Here is a 17,467-nt window from a genome sequence, read left to right on the forward strand (position 1 = left end):
GATGTTAAAAATGCCACTGCTCAGTCATGTATCCTGCCTGATTTTTGTCTTCCTTTAAAGAGCATCCCCACGGCTATGGGATATCTAGGAAGCATGGGTTTCTTTGGGAATCCGAGCTTTATCAAATACTCAGTACACTCTTAAAATATTTCGTGGTTTGGAAGTGGCCTTGTATGGCTAATGGGTGGACACTGGGGACAGAGAGTTTGGGGACACATGAAGCCTGTGCTCCCATTCGACAGCCCACTCAGGAACACTAACACAGCAGAGGAACTGCTGATGGAGCAGGTGGGGAAAAACCACCGACACAGACCTGGCTCACAGGCATCCACCAGCCAGAAATGGAGGACGACTCTCACCAGCAAGATCCCTCCACTGCAAGGCCTGGCATTCCTTGTGCTTTACAGGTAAAATTGGAAGTGTGATAAATGTCAATTTTTTGTTTGCTTGCAACACGCTGCTGAGCACAGAAGCCGAGCAGGCCAGCCTTTCCCTGCCCTGTTTAGAGCAGCTGGGCAGGAGCCTCCTGAGCTTTGCAGAGTGTGAAATCACTGGTTCAGGCAGCTGAGGGTGCCAAGGTAGGAGCAGAACCACCACAGATCAGGACTTGTTTGCGATGCATTAAAGTGTTAATAACCATCAGCAGTGCAGGGCGCATTCCAGGGCGTGAGCTCTCAGAGCACCTTGAAAGCACTTCCTGAATGCTCAGGGACTTCTCTTTCTCCCCAGTGCCTCCCAGAACACCTGAAGATGTGTCTGGGTGGCTGCGTGTGCACCTCCCTCGCCCGCTCCATCCGACACTTCGGCAAGTGCCAGCCTGTTTGTGTTCTGATCAGGTTCCTTTGGGAGGGCAGCTCTGCATCTCAGGGAACCAAGCTCTGCACCTCACTCCAGTCCGGGTGGGATCTCCGGAGGGAAGCCATCGGATGCAGAAGTCAGCACTCTGTCCCTCAGATTTCTGCTCTTCATTGACCCTGCAGATCCTGGTGTTTTTAAGGAACGCTCATTGGAAAGGTAATGGCAGAGTCTGACTAATGCTCTTTCTGGGTATCTATTAAATTGTGGAGTGACTGTTTAAGATGTTTTCTTCCAGGCATTCAGAACCTCCTCAGACTTGACTTTACATCCTTCTCTCTCACTTTTCATCTCATTTTCTGCCATGCCTTTGTCTCACAGCTTCACCCTGCAATGAGGCACATGGGCTTTAGGCACATGAATAGTGAAACAGCTGGAGGTGACAGACCTCATGGCTTGCTTAATGCTCTTAACTTCCAGCACGTCTCTTCATTATCCTGTCTTCTCCCAGGGCTTTGGAGAAGGACTGGCTAGTCCATACTGGTTAGTGTGGACACAGGTTTGTGTGCAGTGTGGGTCCTTCCTCAGCCTTCACAAGTACACGAGGGCTGTGTGAGACACTCAGGTGGTACCAGGCAGAATATTCTTTACTCCTGTAAATGCTAACCTACATATACAACTACTACATCCATTTTCAGGGTGTGGGGAATGGTCATTTGGAAGGAAACCAATAGGAATCGATTAGCCATTAAGAAATAGTATTTGGTGTTTAGGGTTGGAGTTTTTTTGAATGATAACCTGAAAAAAACCAAAAAAAACCAAAAAAAACCAAAAAACCAAAAAAAAGAAAAGTAGTCCAATAACAACTCATTTGTTTCCTTAATGAGTGCAAAATACTTATGTAAAGCACAAGAGTTATCAAGCAGGATTCTCTTGCCACAGAACAGGTACAGCACAGACAGTAGGATTTAAATTTCCTTCATGTTGTCTTCCTGTCTTGAAATTCAACCTCATTCTCATGGGAAACACTTTTAGCTCTCATCATCACTTTTAGCTGCTCAGAAGGCAGTGGTGATGAGGTGCTGGGAGAGGAGGCACTGGGGGCACTTTGCTCCTTCTGAAGGTCCCTGCAGTGACCTTGCCTGCAGAAGAAAACACTGCAGAGCTGAGCAAGCAAACGCTGGGGCAGTGATGAGCTCAGGAGAGCAGGGACCGGTTTCTTGGTCACTGAAACTGGGTGCATCTGTCCTCAGTTTGGATCTCTGAATGCATCTCACTGAACTCTGCTTTTATGATCAAGAGGAACAGGCATGCCTGGGTTGGCACCAAAGGTACCCATACAGAACACAGCTTCTCTGGCAAGGCTGGTTTCCTGCGTGGGCTAGAAAGGAAGTTTCAGGTAGCATCTCCTTACAGTCACATTTTGATTCTACCACTGCATTTCTTAATCCCAATCCACACTTGTGCTGCCTTCCCTATCTTCCACATCTATCAGCAAAGTCCTCTGATATTTTCAGAAAATCTCTGCAGAAGCTTTTTCCTCAGGCCAGGCCTCTGACAAAGGATCTCTTCCAAAGCCTCTCTGGTCCTGCTGTAATCTCAGCTTTCCCCATCTTTTCCCCTCTTTTACCATGGATTTTTTTTCTCTTGGGAAAACAAGCACAACCTATTCCTCAGGTGTGGCCTCTTCATCAGGTGCTGAGTGAGCTGCACCTTTCTGATCCCTTATCTCTCAGCAGCTGCTCTTTGCCCTGGGGGGTGAAGGTCCTGCACTCTGGTCCTGTAGCAGGCTCTTCTCTCCCTGGAGGGCTGATTGCCATGTCTTTGGAGAGCTTGGAGAGTGGTGTCCCCCTCTCTTGGGATCACTGCATTGCTCTGCCCTGCTGAGCTGTGCAGGGGTTAATGAATTCGTGCTTATACAGCTTTTTGAAGATGAAAAGTGCCATGGAAGGGCTCTGTTATTGTTACCATGTATGAAGAGGTCTGTACCAGACCCAACCGTATTGTGTTTGGCCACTGGATGTCACAGCTGCTCAACACACAATGCAGAAAGGAAAAGTGCTTACCCAGCAATGGGCAGCAGCAGTTTCCAGAGCCTTTCCTTGTTCTGTGCACTGTTTGTTTGTTAAGGGGCTTGGGGTCTTCTCCTCTGTGCACTGCTGATGTTGATTTTCAGAGAGATTGAGCAGCAATTGTGCTTCCTCTGCCTGCCATTACACCGGGAGATCAGGAGCAAACTGAACACTTTTAAGGGGAGCAGTGCAGATAGGTGTAATTCACCAATAGCACCGTGAACAGGTATTGGCACACGCTGCCAAGCTGCTTTGTCACAGAGTCATTCCTCCTCTATCCCATGCAGTGCACAGCACAGAGCCCTGGGATGATGGAAACATTTCTCTGAGACCCTCTCTCGACACAGCTCCTTCAATCCTCACACTCAATGCAGTGGGAAGTTTGGCCTCCCCCTTCCTAATCCTCCCTTCATGCTTTGCTTTCTTCCAAAGTCTCAAGCAGAGATCCAGAACGTGAAATCCCTTTCAGCAAAGTCTGTAGAGCAGCTCTAAAGAGGCATTACAAGAGCTGTATTGACGTTTCCTGGAAATGGAAATGAAGGGGGATTATTTGACCGTGTTCTCTCATTTTTATAGCATCACATTGTCCTTTCCTCCACCTTGGGGAAATGGCACTGAAAGGCTGCTCCTGCCCACGGTACAGCGAGGTGATAACCACCCCAGAAGTGATGTGAACATTAAAAACAGAACACTATTTTAAGATAATCCAAGGGTTATAGCTATAACTAAGAGTAATTGGCTGAAATTGAGCAAAAGAAAATTTAGGTTGACAATGAACTGCAGGTAGCTAATGCTGAGATCTGTTAGACCGTGAAATGGAATTCACAGAGGAAACCTCTCTGCTTTCAAATGGGCAAATCCTGCCTTTAGGAGCACTGGTGTAGATCTCTGGTGTCCGTCTCTGACTGCCTCAAAGCCCATTTCTACCACAAAGCTTCAGCAGAATCAATAAAGGTGTCTGAATTTGTATCAGAAGAAAGTAAGAAGGTGTCCCTGCCCATGGCAGAGGGTTGGACTAGATGTTCTTTAAGGTGCCTTCCAAACCCAACCATTCTGTGATTCTATGATTAAATTTAGTCAAATACATCAAAATATTATATAAGATGAAGGAGGTCTAAAGGGATTGTGTGAACTGGAGAAATGAATTCCAGCGCTTTTCTACCTCTGTGATCTCTGTACGTACTTGAAAACCAGGGGCAAAAAGGGGGGAAAAAAAAAAACATGGGCAAAATTTCAAAGAAAAGAGGGCCAGTTTTGGAAATAAGATGTAGAAACATTACAGGAATTGTTGAATAAAAGAATCTCATGTTTCAATCTGCACAGCTATTGTCAGCTTTCCTCAGGGGTCTGGGCCTGCCAGCACTGGCTGATCTTTGTCTTTCATAAAACTTGTGTAGGCTCTGGATACTTTCACTCATCCAGCACAACCTCAGCAGAGAGGGCTCTGTTTGAGGAGGTTTTAGACTCACTTAGAAAAACCTGGATAGCCTGACTGAAGGTACTCTGTCCATCTCACTTCAAACAGCCTGTTCCTGGTCAAATGTTTGCTGGTCTGGGGAGTGATGCAGCTCTTACTGCAAGCCCTGCCCGAATTCCTGCTGATTCAGAGGCAGAGGAGTTAACCCTTTCAAGTTCTGGGTCAAAGGAGCACTGAGGTTTGAGCCAGCTACTTCAATGCCCTGTCAAGGTTTTAATGTGGCCACCAATACTCAGAATGTCAGACTTGAGCTGAGCTTTAGGCCAGCGAGGACAGAGAGAATAGCCTGGGAGAAGCAGGATTTAAAAGATGGCAAAGAGTCAGGGAAAACTGTAGAGATAAAAGTGAAGTGCATGGAAGCCAATGATGTGGGATAAAAGGCTTATTTCCTACTGCAGTCGAGGCGGGAGGGGGAAGGCTGGAGTCTGTGTGAAAGTTCCCTGCCCTTGGGAAGAAATCATGCCAAGAATATTCATGGCTGATATATACAGCATCAGATTTTATCACTGGCTAAATCTCAGCGCAGAGATGAGTCCTGTTACAGTCTTCACCTGTGAACCCCCAGTTCACCTCAGGCATGGAGTTCCCAGGCACTTTGTCCATATTTCTCTCTAGCAATTATATCCAGGTAGCAAAAGAGCTGACCAAGACAAGCCTCAGGCCAGCCAGATTTAACACCACATACATTAAAAAAGCTCCAAGATCCAGTAACCAGTGGTGGACGTGGGCAATACGTTATATGGGAGAAGGACTTCCATAATATTCAGCTTGTAGTTAGAAGCTTAATATCCAAATACATTTAAATCACTTAATTAGAATTATTGTTCTGTCCTAACCCCAAAACAAATTCATGCTTTGTGCCCTTAGTAAATCCTTTCCACAGACTGCTGCCTTCATAGAATCACAGAATGGTTTGGGTTAGAAGGGACTTTAAAGACAATAATTTGAGCTACCAGAGATGTGGGGTTTGGATGTGCTGAGCACCCACAGCTCCTGCTGATGTCAAGTGAAATGTCACAAATGTTGCAAAAGCTCCATTAAAAATTAATTCACTGTCATCTCCAGTTTCCTGGCACTGGTACATTCCCGAATGGGCTTTAGTTCAAGTCCTTTGTGCAGACTGGGCTGGCTGATCAATAAAGCACAGGCAAGGGAAGCAGCTTGTCACCGTGTGACATCCATTTCCACTCCCTGGTGCCCTCACAGGCAGGTGACAGGAGAGGTGCTCCAAGCAGAGGTCAGCTCCTGTGCCTGACTCTTCACGCCCTCCTGTGCTGCTGTGTGGAATCCTGAAGTGCAAAGAGGTATAAACCCCCAAAATTTCACCCTCAGCTAATTTCAAAGCCTATTTACACAACTGGATACACAAGGATTAAGAAGTGCATTGCAGGGCATGTTTGCTTAGTTTGGTCCATACACAGTTCAGTGCAACCGTCAGAATAAATGACTTCTTTGGAGGAGAGAGGGGAAAAAACACGTTTGGTTAATCAGCTCAATATTGCACCAGTTCCCAAAGATTAAATAGGCACTGCACCAACAGCAAACCAGGAAAGGCCTTTTAATGTTAACAATTCACTTGCAAAGAACAAAATTTTGAGTAGAAGACCTGCTTCTGTTCTGCAGCACAGAAACCTGAGTTCCCATGGCACCTGTAGCTCACCTGTGGCTCTTAGTGTTGAATTGCTGTTATTATTCATAGAATGGCTTGGGTTGGAAGGGGATCCTGAGGAGCAGCTTGTTCCAACCCCCCACCATGGGCAGGAACACCTTCCACTATCCCCAGTTGTTCCAAGTGCTGTCCAACCTGTCCTTGGACACTCCCAGGGATGGGGCACCTGGGGCAGTTGTGCCCCAGGTACCAACTGTGAAGAAAGAAGTGAATGGAGGGTGGTTCATACTCAGGGAGGCAGAAAAATCTTTCCTCACCCACCTCACTGCCCCCAACTGCCTGTGCTGCAGCATCTCGGGGCCTGTCCTGCCCAAACTGCCACCCAAACTGCCCCAAACTGCCCCAAACTGCCCCAAACTGCCACACCAGGTCTGGGCTTGGGACCCTTCTGTGCAGCTCAACTGACCCTCACCCCTAGACTCACCTGAGTCACCTCGCTGAGTGACTGAAAATCACCTTGTTCCTGAAAATAATTGCCAATTTTATAACAAGAGGCAGGCACACTGCAAACAGAAGTGTTGAGGAGATTATCACTGATCTGAGCTGCCTCGCCTTGTGTTTAATATTGCTGCCTGACACCTAAAACCAACAGCCAAGCTATGCTGCTTTTGTTGGAATCGCTAGTTCTTTTCCATAGAAGGTAAAAATTCCATTCCTGGGGAGATTTCTGCTCCCCTTTTGTTTTGGAACCGTGGGTTTAGGAGCTGGGGGCCACGGCTGGGAAGAAAGGGCTGGCAGCAGTGTGTCATTCCTGGAGGGAGGAGGAGGTTTTTCAAAGGGAATGGCATTTGCCTGGTGACAGGATACAAAAAGGCAGGCAGAGAATCCGTGGTCTGTTCCCTGTTCTGCTGAAGGACTTTTACTGGACCATAGACAAGTATTTGCTTGGGACACATTTTTAAGGAAACCAAGTGTCTGAAGAGATACAGAAGTCCACAAGAGCATTTAGACACCTGTCACCTGCTTGTTTTTATTTGCATTCCTGTATGTTTTTTGAAAAGCCATCAGGGTTTCAGTCTCTTGTATGGTGCCTGTATCTTTCAAGTCTAAATGGTTTTTGAGAGCTCTGAGTTTTTCAAAGGTTGCAAATCTCTCCCATTCAAAACTGGATTTTCAGTGATGAGGGAAGGTGCTGAAAGTTGAATGCTAAGGCTCAGGGGTGTGGAGTGCTTTTAAACGCAGTCTCAGGAGTCTGATTTTCAGACAAGCTTATAAGTGTCCACAGTTTCGATTTCTGGTAAGATTATGAATGCTCTGCACTTTTGAAATCCAGTCCTCTAAATGCCCTCTGCCTTGGCTCCTTGCTCTGCGTAAAGGGAAGCAGGTCTGAGAGCCGGGCTGGGTACTTTTGCTTACAGAGCACTGCTGCACCGGTACTTGCAGCGAGCAGCTTTTCAGCCCATTCATGGGGAATGAATGGACAGGAAAAGCGGGCAGAGCTGTGCAGCAGCCGGGGTCAGACAGCGACCCCGAGGGCATCAGCTTTGGCCATCGGGGGAAACGCGTCCCCTCTGCAGGGCCAGCTCAGCCAAGGGGGTCAGCAGAGCTGACCGGCCGGACAGATTGTCTGCGGGCATCGTTGGTGTTACTGCCTGGGGTGGGCGAGGAGAAGGACAGGAGAGGTGCTGGAAAGGCCAGACCCGCAGTAAATCAGCATTTAGTGGGGGGTTGTCAGCATCCTGAGGGTGTTCTGCAGCAATCACTCCCCTGGGCTCTGGCTGCAGGTACAACACGGACATGCTGATGGCAGCGCTCCTGCTCCGCCTGCTCCTGGCGCCTCTCAGCCACACCCACGAGGTGCCCTGGACATACAAAGGTAACGAAAAACGGGGCTGCTTTGGGGCTGCTGCTGCTCAAGAGGCTCCCTTCCCTTTTGTGCTGCAGAAGCAGCTTGGCTGTCCCTTAGCGAGAGATCACAGAGCAGCTAATTTATTCCACTTTATTGATGCCTCTGTGTCTTGAAAGTGATTCTCCTCAATGTCACCTCTTTTTACTCCTTTGTGTGGTTAGGACACATTATCAGGGTTGGCAGCACAACGAGGTTCAAACAATGGGGGAAACCTTCAGAATGTGTTAGAAGAAAAGCTGCCCTTTGGGTGATCCTGGAAGGAAAAGCTTTAAATACTGCCTGCTTCTTATTTTATTGTCATATCCCAGGCAGTACAGAGCACTGAGAAGTACTTATTTAGGTATTTATATTTTTGGGGGGAAATTTTATCTAAATTTCATTTGTCAGGGGGTTGTTTGCAGAACTCACTGAAGTAAGTGTTAATCCTTTTACGATCTTCAGTGGGCTAAGCTAAAACAAAGGATATTGCTGAAGAGTTGCAATAATGCAATTGCTCTCTCTGTAGTTAAAAATAACTAATTGCTGTCAGTTCCTGATCCTAAGCTGAGCCTTCCTGCCTATTGCTCTGATCCTATTCACACACTGGTTAAGAAGCCAATTCCACACCTCTGGCAGTCGGGACCCGTTTAAATCCCCATTTCCATGTAAACACCGCTCCTCTTCTGCTGGAGGTTCAGTCTCCAGCCATCACTGAGCTGCTGCTGCAATGCAGGTTTCTTACTTTGCAGCACAGTTGTCCTGCAGACACAATAATGTGCATTTTCACTCTGGGGAAGGCAAAGCAACCTTTCATGGCTGCAGTTCCTGGTGTTACAATAATTAGATTGGCATTTCCTGCTGGCAGGTGAGGAGAGTTCTCTGATTCCTGACTAACAGCACTTCCCCCCGCGCCCCTGTCACCTCCCTTGCCTCCCCTCCAGGAGAAGGAGAGCTGGACGAAGAGCACTGGGGACAGCACTTCCCAGACTGTGCTGGCAAGCAGCAATCTCCAATCGACATCCAGAGGAGAAAAGTGAGGTACAACCCCCTGCTGCTGCAGCTGGAGCTCGGTGGCTACGATGGGCCCTTGCAGGGCCAGTTCAGGATGACCAACAATGGCCACTCTGGTAAGGCTGGGGGGTGTCAGGCTCAGGGCACTGCAGGAGCAGATCTCTTGTCTTAGCTATGGAAATGCACTCACAGACAATGCCCTTTTTTTGAACTCGCTCTGCCATCTCACTTTGTTCTGCTCTCTTGGGTTTGCTGTTTTCCTCACTCGCCCAGGAAAGCTCTCCAGAAATACGTAAATAAACCAGACAAATAAAAGGCAGTTAGGTCTCTGCAAGGTGTTTTCTCTGTTGGACATGAAAAAGGGATAAAATGCATCTGGAGAATTCTAGATTGACCCTTTCCTTTAATGTGCTACGAGACAACAGGACTGCAGCAGTGAGTGGTGTTTGGGCCACACTGACTCCTCTGCATTCAGAAAAATGCATCTCTTGGCCTGTATGTTAATAAGAAGTGACAGGAATGGAAACCTTTGCATCCCAGGTTTGGTTGGATGTAGGTCACCCAGAGTACCACACAGAGCAGGATCCCTCCCTCACAGCCAGAGGATTGGTATTTTGGGGCTCAGGAAGGGAAACTGAAGCACAGCACATGTTAAAAGCCTGGCCTTTGGCTGCACAGTTTCAGGGCAAGGCTTACAATTTAGGAGATCCCAGATTCCCCTGCTGCAATCTGTAATTCATTGCCTAAATAATTCATCAGCTGGTACTGTTGGGATAATGCCTTTGGACTACAGATAAGCAATGAGAGAATTTTCTGGTGGCTGCAGTGGAGAGAGGATGAGTGCTTTTGGGAAGGCGTTGGGAACATAAAGCTGTCGGCTCTTGAATGCTGCACAACAGCTCTCCCTTGCTCTCTGTAACAAGGAGGGAGAAAAACGGTGTGAGGGCAGCGCAGTGGAGAGGTGAGACAAAGTGCCAGCAGAGGAAGACTGTTGTGATTGTGTTCCTGAAAATTGTACCTCCTTTTGTGTTGCCACACAGACTCAGCGTTCAGCTCGAAGCTCTCCTGTCAGCACTACTGCCCTGCCTGCCTAGACATTAATTCTTGCAGGTTTAGCTTTTTTGACTGCGTGTGTGTATTTGCCCATTCTTTTGTTAACTTCCCAACAATGATTTTCTGATGCGGGGCAGTTTCCTAAAGCACAAAGACAAACGAGTGTCCCTATTCACAGCTCCTGTGAGTCAGGCTGGGGTTTTCTATTGGCTTCAGTGAGATGGGACGGGGCAGCAGAACCTCTCAGGGAAAACACTCAGCAGATTTGAAAGGGACAGGCGAGGGATTTATCAGCAGGACTCTCCTTACAGGCTCTCAGAGCCAAACCCCAAATGTCTCACCCAGGAAACCAGGTTCATTTTCTCTGTAGCTGTGTTAGCACCAGGCTAAACCCCACCTGCTAAGGCCTGTTTGCTGTGGTGTGAGTCTGGGTGCAGACACTCACACACAGAGCCTTGGGTTAACAAAACCTTTTGTATTTGGACCTTTCTTTTCGTTTTAAAGAGGGTTGGTCCTCCAGCTGGTAGCGAGGACAAGCACAGCTCTGAAAAATTAAAATATCATCCATGTGTGCATCTTCCTCCAGGGGCAGATTTAAGTGGGACCTGAAGTGTGCCCCTCGTTCACTCGGCCTCCTCAGGGGCAGAGCTGGGCAGGCAGGCTGGCTGTATGCGCTGTGCCTGCAGGGCAGGGGTGGGCAGAGTCCAGTCTGCAGAGCAGGAATGCTGGGGAAGGCTCAGCTGCACTCTCACTGCACAGCCCCAGCTCATCCTGATGCCTTTTCCTGGTTTTAAAATCAAGAGGCATACACGGTTAGAAGGGGAAAAGGGATTTTACCTTGGGATTTATTTTAAGGATCCTTAGGTGCACACGTCCAGGTCATATGCATCGACATGCACCCCGCCCAGTCTGTCTCTGTCTGTGTCTCTGTGTCTCCCAACATTGGGTATAACATTATAGGTGTTACTAATTAGCAGATCTATCAAAGATTCCCCAATGAGAGGCTCAAGTGAGCCCCCCTCCCCAAGGAGCCTTCCCCTGGATGGTTCTATCTTGGTTTACAGAATATGTTCTGGAGAGGACCTTGGGCTCTGGGGCACACTGATCCCTGGCTACGAAGCTTCTAAAATGTTGAGTCTCTCAGCTTGACAAACAAGTCCAAGAATGTAGGCAAAAAGCACTGGGAATACAGAAGTTGTAAAAAGGTGTAACAGGGGTATAAAAGAAAAGGCAAAAAATCTTCATGGCATCAATCCTCCACCGCCTGGCAGAGCCAGAGCAAAGCAGGAGCGAGGCACTGCCAGCTCAGAGCAGTCACACTTGCCACTCACCTCCACATGGGTGAAAAGTAGCAGCAAACCAGGCTATTCCTTACCTTCGTGCTTGCAGCAAATATTTGCTTAGAATATCTTAGAGGAGCCTTAAGCTTGTTACAAACTCACAACACGATTCCCTGGCTGTGTTTTGTAGAAAGTAGAAACCCTGGTGAGGTGCTTGAAGTAAATAACCCTCATTATGGAAGGCAGTCAGCAGGGAACTTGTGAAGAAGGTAGATTTTTTTTATCCCTCCCACTCTAGACCCTTTGGGATATTACAAGGAAGCATGCTTTCATCCTGTCTGTCTATAAACAGTTCACAAACAAAAGCAACTCCTCAGAAACCCAAACTATGACTAATGAATAATGTGCTGGGCTGCATTTTGCAAGGAGGGTTGCTAGTTTTTATGACATGCTGGGGGCCTCCATTTAGATGAGGCAATTCTCCACTTTCGCTCCCAGGTTTATTAACATAATCTATGATTTGTGGCAGGGAATTAGCAGAAGACAAAGGGTTTGTGACTACTCCTTGGCAAGGAGAAGAAAACAGGTTTGTCTCCATGAATCCTTCAAGCAATGACACAGCCTTTTCAAACCTACAGGGCTCTCCCAGAATGGCTGGGCCTCAAAAATGCAGAGTCCAGAACACTGGGAATTATGGTGACAGATGAGGCCACGCACTGTGTTGATTCCTATTCCCCTTTTCTGCCTTGGAAAGGAAGTGGTTAACAAATCTGTGCAAGATGTGCTGTGCAGTGTGAGAGCTGAGCATTAAAGCCTTTCTTTCGTGCCTAATGCCAAACCCAGAGCTGCTCAGGGAGAAGGAGTCTGCAGGCACTGCTGAGTGCCCAGTCCTGGTGTGCTGCACGAGCCTGAGCCCAGGAAAGGTTTTAAGCACACCCAGCTTTAAACTTCAGTGTTTTCCCTCCCATACTGGGGTCGTGACTGTGCCTGCTCATTTCAGGGGTGCCACTGGCACTGCAGGAACCACCACAGGGGTGGGCAGGGCTGCACGCTCTGCTGTCTCCAGTGCTGTTATTTTTCAGTTCAGATCGATTTGCCACCCACCATGAACATCTCCAGAGGGCTCCCAGGTGTCTATACAGCTGTCCAGATGCACCTGCACTGGGGTGGGCTGGACCTGGAGACCAGTGGCTCCGAGCACACCATCGATGGGATGAGATACTTCGCCGAGGTTCGTGTGGCACAGGGGCTGCAGGGAGGGGGCTCTGGGCCTCTCACGCTGGGAAACCGGGAGCTGCAGGAAGAGCCTGCAGGAAGCAATGCAGAGGCACGGGGGGAAACCAGGGCTCCCACAAGGGTGGGTGGTTGGTGCAGTGGGAGGGCTGAGCCTGATGGTGCTGGCACAGAGGGCTCCAAGAAAAGCCAGGGCAAGAGCACTCATGTTCTTCAGAGCTGGAGCTGCTCCCCCAGAGTCACCACAAACCTGTTAAACCAAGGTCCCTTTGGCCTGCTAGGAGGCACAAACAGCAGGAGTTTGGGTGGTGAATGTCCCTTCAGTCTGTTCCTCTAAAGCACCCAGAAGCCATTCATCACTTTTCGGTAAAAGATTCTCTCTCCCAACAGCTGCACATTGTCCACTACAACTCTGCTAACTACTCAAGCTTTGAGGAAGCCAAAGACAAGCCCCAGGGGCTGGCTGTGCTGGCCTTCCTGTACTCGGTAGGTGTGACCCCGGGCTGGGGGCAGGGGGCACTGGCTGAAACCTCCCTCAGGCACAAGCAGCCGTGCCACCTTTGTACAGCTGTCCCAAGGGATGGTGCCTGACACCTCTGTAGGAAGCTGTGCTGCTTCCCCTGGGCCGTCTGGGCTTCACAAGCACCAGCCAATACCACTTGGGAGCCCCAGAAAACTGCCCCATAACTAGTATTATATATACATATATATATATATAAAGCAGTATCAGGTGTGGCAGCTGGGGTTTCCCTGCTGTGCCTCCCAAGCCTTGCTCTGTTTTGCAGTGGGAACACTTGATTCAGTGTGGATTTAAAAGTAGTGAAAAAGAGTCCTGTTCACTGTTCTACCCAACCTGTACAGGGCTGACCACGCCTTGCATTGCCCGGCCTATCAGGAGATCTGTGGTGGTCTCCCGGTTCATCAATTAGCCCCTCCCAGGTGATTAGCAGTGAGAAGGACAGGCAGGTCACGCCTTTTGACCAAGTGTCTGTGCTGTGTTTAGGATGGGCACTTTGAGAACACCTACTACAGCGAGTTCATTTCCAAACTGGCAAGAATCAGGTTTGCAGGTAAGAGCTGGGAACGCCCTTCTCTGTCCCTGATGCTCTCACAGCCCGTGTGTACACGCTGGGGCTGGGAACATCCTCAGCCCTGCACAACTCCAGCCCAGCCCAGGGCGGTGGGGAAGGTTCCCAGGGCAGCAATAAATACATCCTGGAGGTCTGTGCAATGCACTGCAGCACCAAATATCACCTTCCTGCAGCCTGCACACCCATTAATGCCTCCTGGGAGCACCCCCAGGGACTGGCAGAGCACTGAGAGCAGCTGCCACCATCCCCAGGACCCAAATATCTCTGACTGACAAACCACAAATCCAGAAAGGGCCATTCATTCCTCTCCATCCAGTTACACCAAAGGTCTAATGAGCCAGTGCTCTGGGCAGGGGGATGTGCCAACCCCAGCTCTGAGAGCACTTTCACCTCTCTTCCCTCCCCATTATCTTCTAATACCATCTCTCTGCTTCCTTTTGAGGTCAATCAACAATGCTCAGTTCTCTGGACGTCCAAGCCATGCTGCCAGAAAACCTTGCACACTTCTACAGGTACCAGGGCTCCCTGACCACCCCCCCGTGCTCCGAGAGCGTCATCTGGACCATCTTCCACTCCCCAATTGTCCTGTCACATGCACAGGTCAGTGCTGGCTGTCACCAGCTTCTCTTCCCTCCACACATTTCCTTTTCTGTCCTCCAGGGATCTTGGGAACAGAAGAGCTCTTAGGGCATCTCTCATACAGAGCTTTTGGGATGGATTCCTGAGCAACTGGAGTTACCGGTGGCTGTGATTCTACATCACAGCAGGGTCAGGCTGTGTAGCAGGTGACCCGAGGTCTGGTGACTGATAACAAAACTCTCTGCTCAGTTAATCTCAGGCACTCTGAAGCACTATAAAAAAGGAAGAGACCAGTGAGAATTAACAAGGCAAAAACTACTGCAAGAGAGTCCCCCTGAAAAGAAAAAAAAACAAAAAAGAGCCATTCATAGCATTAAAATAATTACAGAATAATTGGCAGATTTTAGAAGGTATTTCAGGGGGTTTCCTTGTCTAGACTTACACTGAAAGTAATGCTTTAAAGTTAAGAAATAATAAAGAAGCATCAGAAACATTTTCTTCCAGGAGAAGAACAAGATAAAACTGAGACCACAGTAGTGGGGGATCACAGTGTGCTCTCTTTGAAAAAGAAACACTCTTTTTGGCAGGGAAGGCTGCAAGGCACTTGTGAGAAAGGTACAGAATAGCAGCAAAATCTCCATCCATGCATATCATCAGGCAGGTGTTCAGAACTCCCCCCAGGCCAAATTCCTTTATCATGAATTACCTGATAAGAGCCTCACGTTCTGTTCCTTTCCCTCGCTGCTACTCAGCAAGAGACCCCGAGGACTCCTCTCTAACGAGTTGCTCAGCCTCATCCCGAGCTGCAGGATGTGCACTGCAGCTCCAGGCAGAGCTGCTGCTGTGCCCAGCCCTCTGTGATGTCCCTGTGGTGTCCCTGTGCTGTCCCCAGATCCGGCTCCTGGAGAACTCCCTGCTGGACTGGCACAACCGCACCCTGCGCAACGACTACCGGCACGTGCAGCCGCTGCAGGGCCGCGTGGTGGAGGCCTCCTTCCGAGCCCACCGCGCCCAGGGTAAGGGCCACAGGACCCAGCACACCTGGGGAAGGTGGTGAACTGCAGGTGATTTCAGCTGGATGTGCTGGAACCCCCCATCCCGGGAGCAGCAGTGTCCCTGCTCAGGTGGAGGTGCCCATTGTGTTCCTGAGTGTCCTCAGGTGTCCCCATTGTGTTCCTGATTGTCCTCAGGTGATCCCATTGTGTTCCTGAGTGTCCTCAGGTGTTGCCCATTGTGTTCCTGATTGTCCTCAGGTGATCCCATTGTGTTCCTGATTGTCCTCAGGTGTTGCCCATTGTGTTCCTGATTGTCCTCAGGTGTTGCCCATTGTGTTCCTGATTGTCCTCAGGTGATCCCATTGTGTTCCTGATTGTCCTCAGGTGTGCCCATTGTGCCCCCAGTTGTCCTCAGCTGTGGCCATTGTGCCCCCATTGTGCCTCCCTGCTGGCACCCTGTGTTTAAGGTGTGTGCCAGCCCTGCCTTTTGAGTGTCACACACCTCCAGGGTCGCTGGTGCTACCTGGCACCACGTCAGGACCCTCAGCTCAGGTGTGTCTGGTGCTTGGACCGTGTGGGAACAGCTCTGGCTGAGCAGCCAGGCACCACACAGAGGAGAGAAGCTGCATTTTAAAACTAAGGGTTTGCTCAGACTAGAAAATGTACCACATGTAGGCCCCAGGCTTCTGTAAGTTCAGCTGTCTGATTGCTCTAGCCCAGTGTCATCCAGAGGAGTTCACCCTCAGGCTGGACCAAATCCAGATGCAGCTCCAAGACATGAAGACAGAGCTGCTGAATGGACTGAGCCACACAGGTGAGAAACACAGGCTGAGTCCAGCTTACCTTGTGAGGATGAGGAGCCCGTGCCCTGCCGACCCTGGTGGCCTAAATCATTGACAGGTTTGGTACTGACACCCACAGGTAGAATTCTGTCCCATATCTGGGCCTGCTGATGGAAATCCTGTATCATGAGGGCCAGCCCTAACCCAGCTACTCCCACAGCAGCTGCAGCTTTCTCCTGCCACATGGGAGCCCATTTTTACAGACAAGTGAAAAATTTCAGCTCACAGTTCCCCCGGGATAAACAATCATCCTCTCTATTTTACACAACATGAGAAAAGAGGAGGAAGGAGGGAAAAAAGTGATTTCCCTAAACAGTTGGGTGGGGGAGCTCAGCTCAGCTTTTCATCATTTCCAGCCCCTTCCCTGCTGGCACAACACACACCAGTAACTGGAAAGCTCAGACTACACAGCCCTTAGTTCCGTGGGTGTATTCTCCAGGATTTGGACTTATTTACAGGAAATGTAACTGCTGGCTTTTTGGTTATTTCAGGTACGAAATCCAGCACCTTTCCAGCTTTCTACTTCCCCGTGGAAAACATTGAGAGCTTTGTGGAGGTCCATCCCCTCCGTGCTGTGTCCCTCCAAGCCTTCACCCTGTGTTTCTGGAGCAGAGCCCAGCCCGCCGGCAGCCAGACCATCCTGTCCTACTCCACTGGGGAGAGTGACCACGAGCTGCTGGTGACCGTGGGCGCAGAGCTGGGGCTCTGGATCGGAGGCCACTTCCTCAGCTTCCCCCTGCAGCACGGGGCGCAGGACTGGCTGCACCACTGCGTGACCTGGGCCTCCCAGGCGGGAGCGGCCAACCTCTGGCTCAACGGGGCAGCTGGCAAAGCACAGAGTGTCCAGAAGGGCTACGTGAGCCAGGCTGGGGGGACACTGGTCCTTGGCAAAGACAGGGACACTCTGCTGGGGACGTTCTCCAATGGTTTTGCAGGGTGGATGACGCAGGTGAACCTGTGGAGCCGAGTCCTCAGCGCCGCAGAGGTTCGGGCGCTGGCGCTGTGCAAAGCAGGGCAGCTCAAGGGGGACGTCATAGCCTGGGGACAGACCCCCATGGCCCTCCTCGGGGGGGTGCTTCTGCACAATGACACCAGCTGCCACTGATCCCAACCTCTGGGGTTTTCTTTGTTGGGAAAACTGAGAAAATCTGAGATTGTTTGCTTGTTTCTGCTCCTGCTTTGTGTAGGCTCACTAAGCACCTCCTGGTGCTCTGGCATGTTTTTCCAAGAGAGCAAAGCCTCCATCAGTGAGATAGAAGCAAAGAACTGCAGGATTTGGCACAGTCCAGCACCCTGGGTTGTTACATCCCTGCTGAGGGGTTGATTTAGGTCCCCATATATGGATCTTTCTTCATGCCAAAGAGCTGCTCTCTGGTCAAAGGAGCCACTTCCTCAAATAAAATTTCTCTCCCATCCTTCATGCAGTCTGTGTCTCACCATCTTCCCTGCATGTGTCCTTCCTTCTGTTTGTCACCATCAGCTCACCACCCCTTTCCCTTGCAGTCGTATCCCACAGGAGGGGGGGGGGATGTAAAGCCCTGG

The 17,467-nt window shown here is 49.7% G+C and overlaps 1 protein-coding gene across 3 annotated transcripts; it reads left to right on the forward strand.

Annotated features, from left to right (window-relative positions):
• Nucleotides 1-678: 678 nt before the first annotated feature.
• On the forward strand, nucleotides 679-17,345 carry CA6 (carbonic anhydrase 6). 3 transcript variants are annotated; one of them, XM_042032156.1, is made up of 10 exons: nucleotides 679-1,014; nucleotides 7,738-7,829; nucleotides 8,783-8,968; nucleotides 12,268-12,416; nucleotides 12,809-12,904; nucleotides 13,422-13,488; nucleotides 13,952-14,109; nucleotides 14,981-15,104; nucleotides 15,799-15,897; nucleotides 16,417-17,345. In XM_042032156.1, the coding sequence occupies exons 2-10, from the start codon at nucleotides 7,751-7,753 to the stop codon at nucleotides 17,028-17,030; spliced, it is 1,572 nt and encodes a 523-aa protein (XP_041888090.1). In that variant the 5' UTR covers nucleotides 679-1,014; nucleotides 7,738-7,750; the 3' UTR covers nucleotides 17,031-17,345. The 3 variants fall into 3 exon arrangements, with proteins under 3 accessions (XP_041888090.1, XP_041888089.1, XP_041888091.1); XM_042032155.1 differs by lacking the exon at nucleotides 7,738-7,829; XM_042032157.1 differs by lacking the exons at nucleotides 679-1,014; nucleotides 7,738-7,829 and having other exon boundaries at nucleotides 8,858-8,968; nucleotides 12,273-12,416.
• The last annotated feature ends 122 nt before the right edge of the window (nucleotides 17,346-17,467 follow it).

Source organism: Corvus kubaryi, unplaced genomic scaffold, assembly GCF_017639235.1.
Source record: "Corvus kubaryi isolate FWS band 111438036 unplaced genomic scaffold, C.kubaryi_AGA036_p1.0 37352, whole genome shotgun sequence".
Taxonomy (NCBI): Eukaryota; Metazoa; Chordata; class Aves; order Passeriformes; family Corvidae; genus Corvus; species Corvus kubaryi.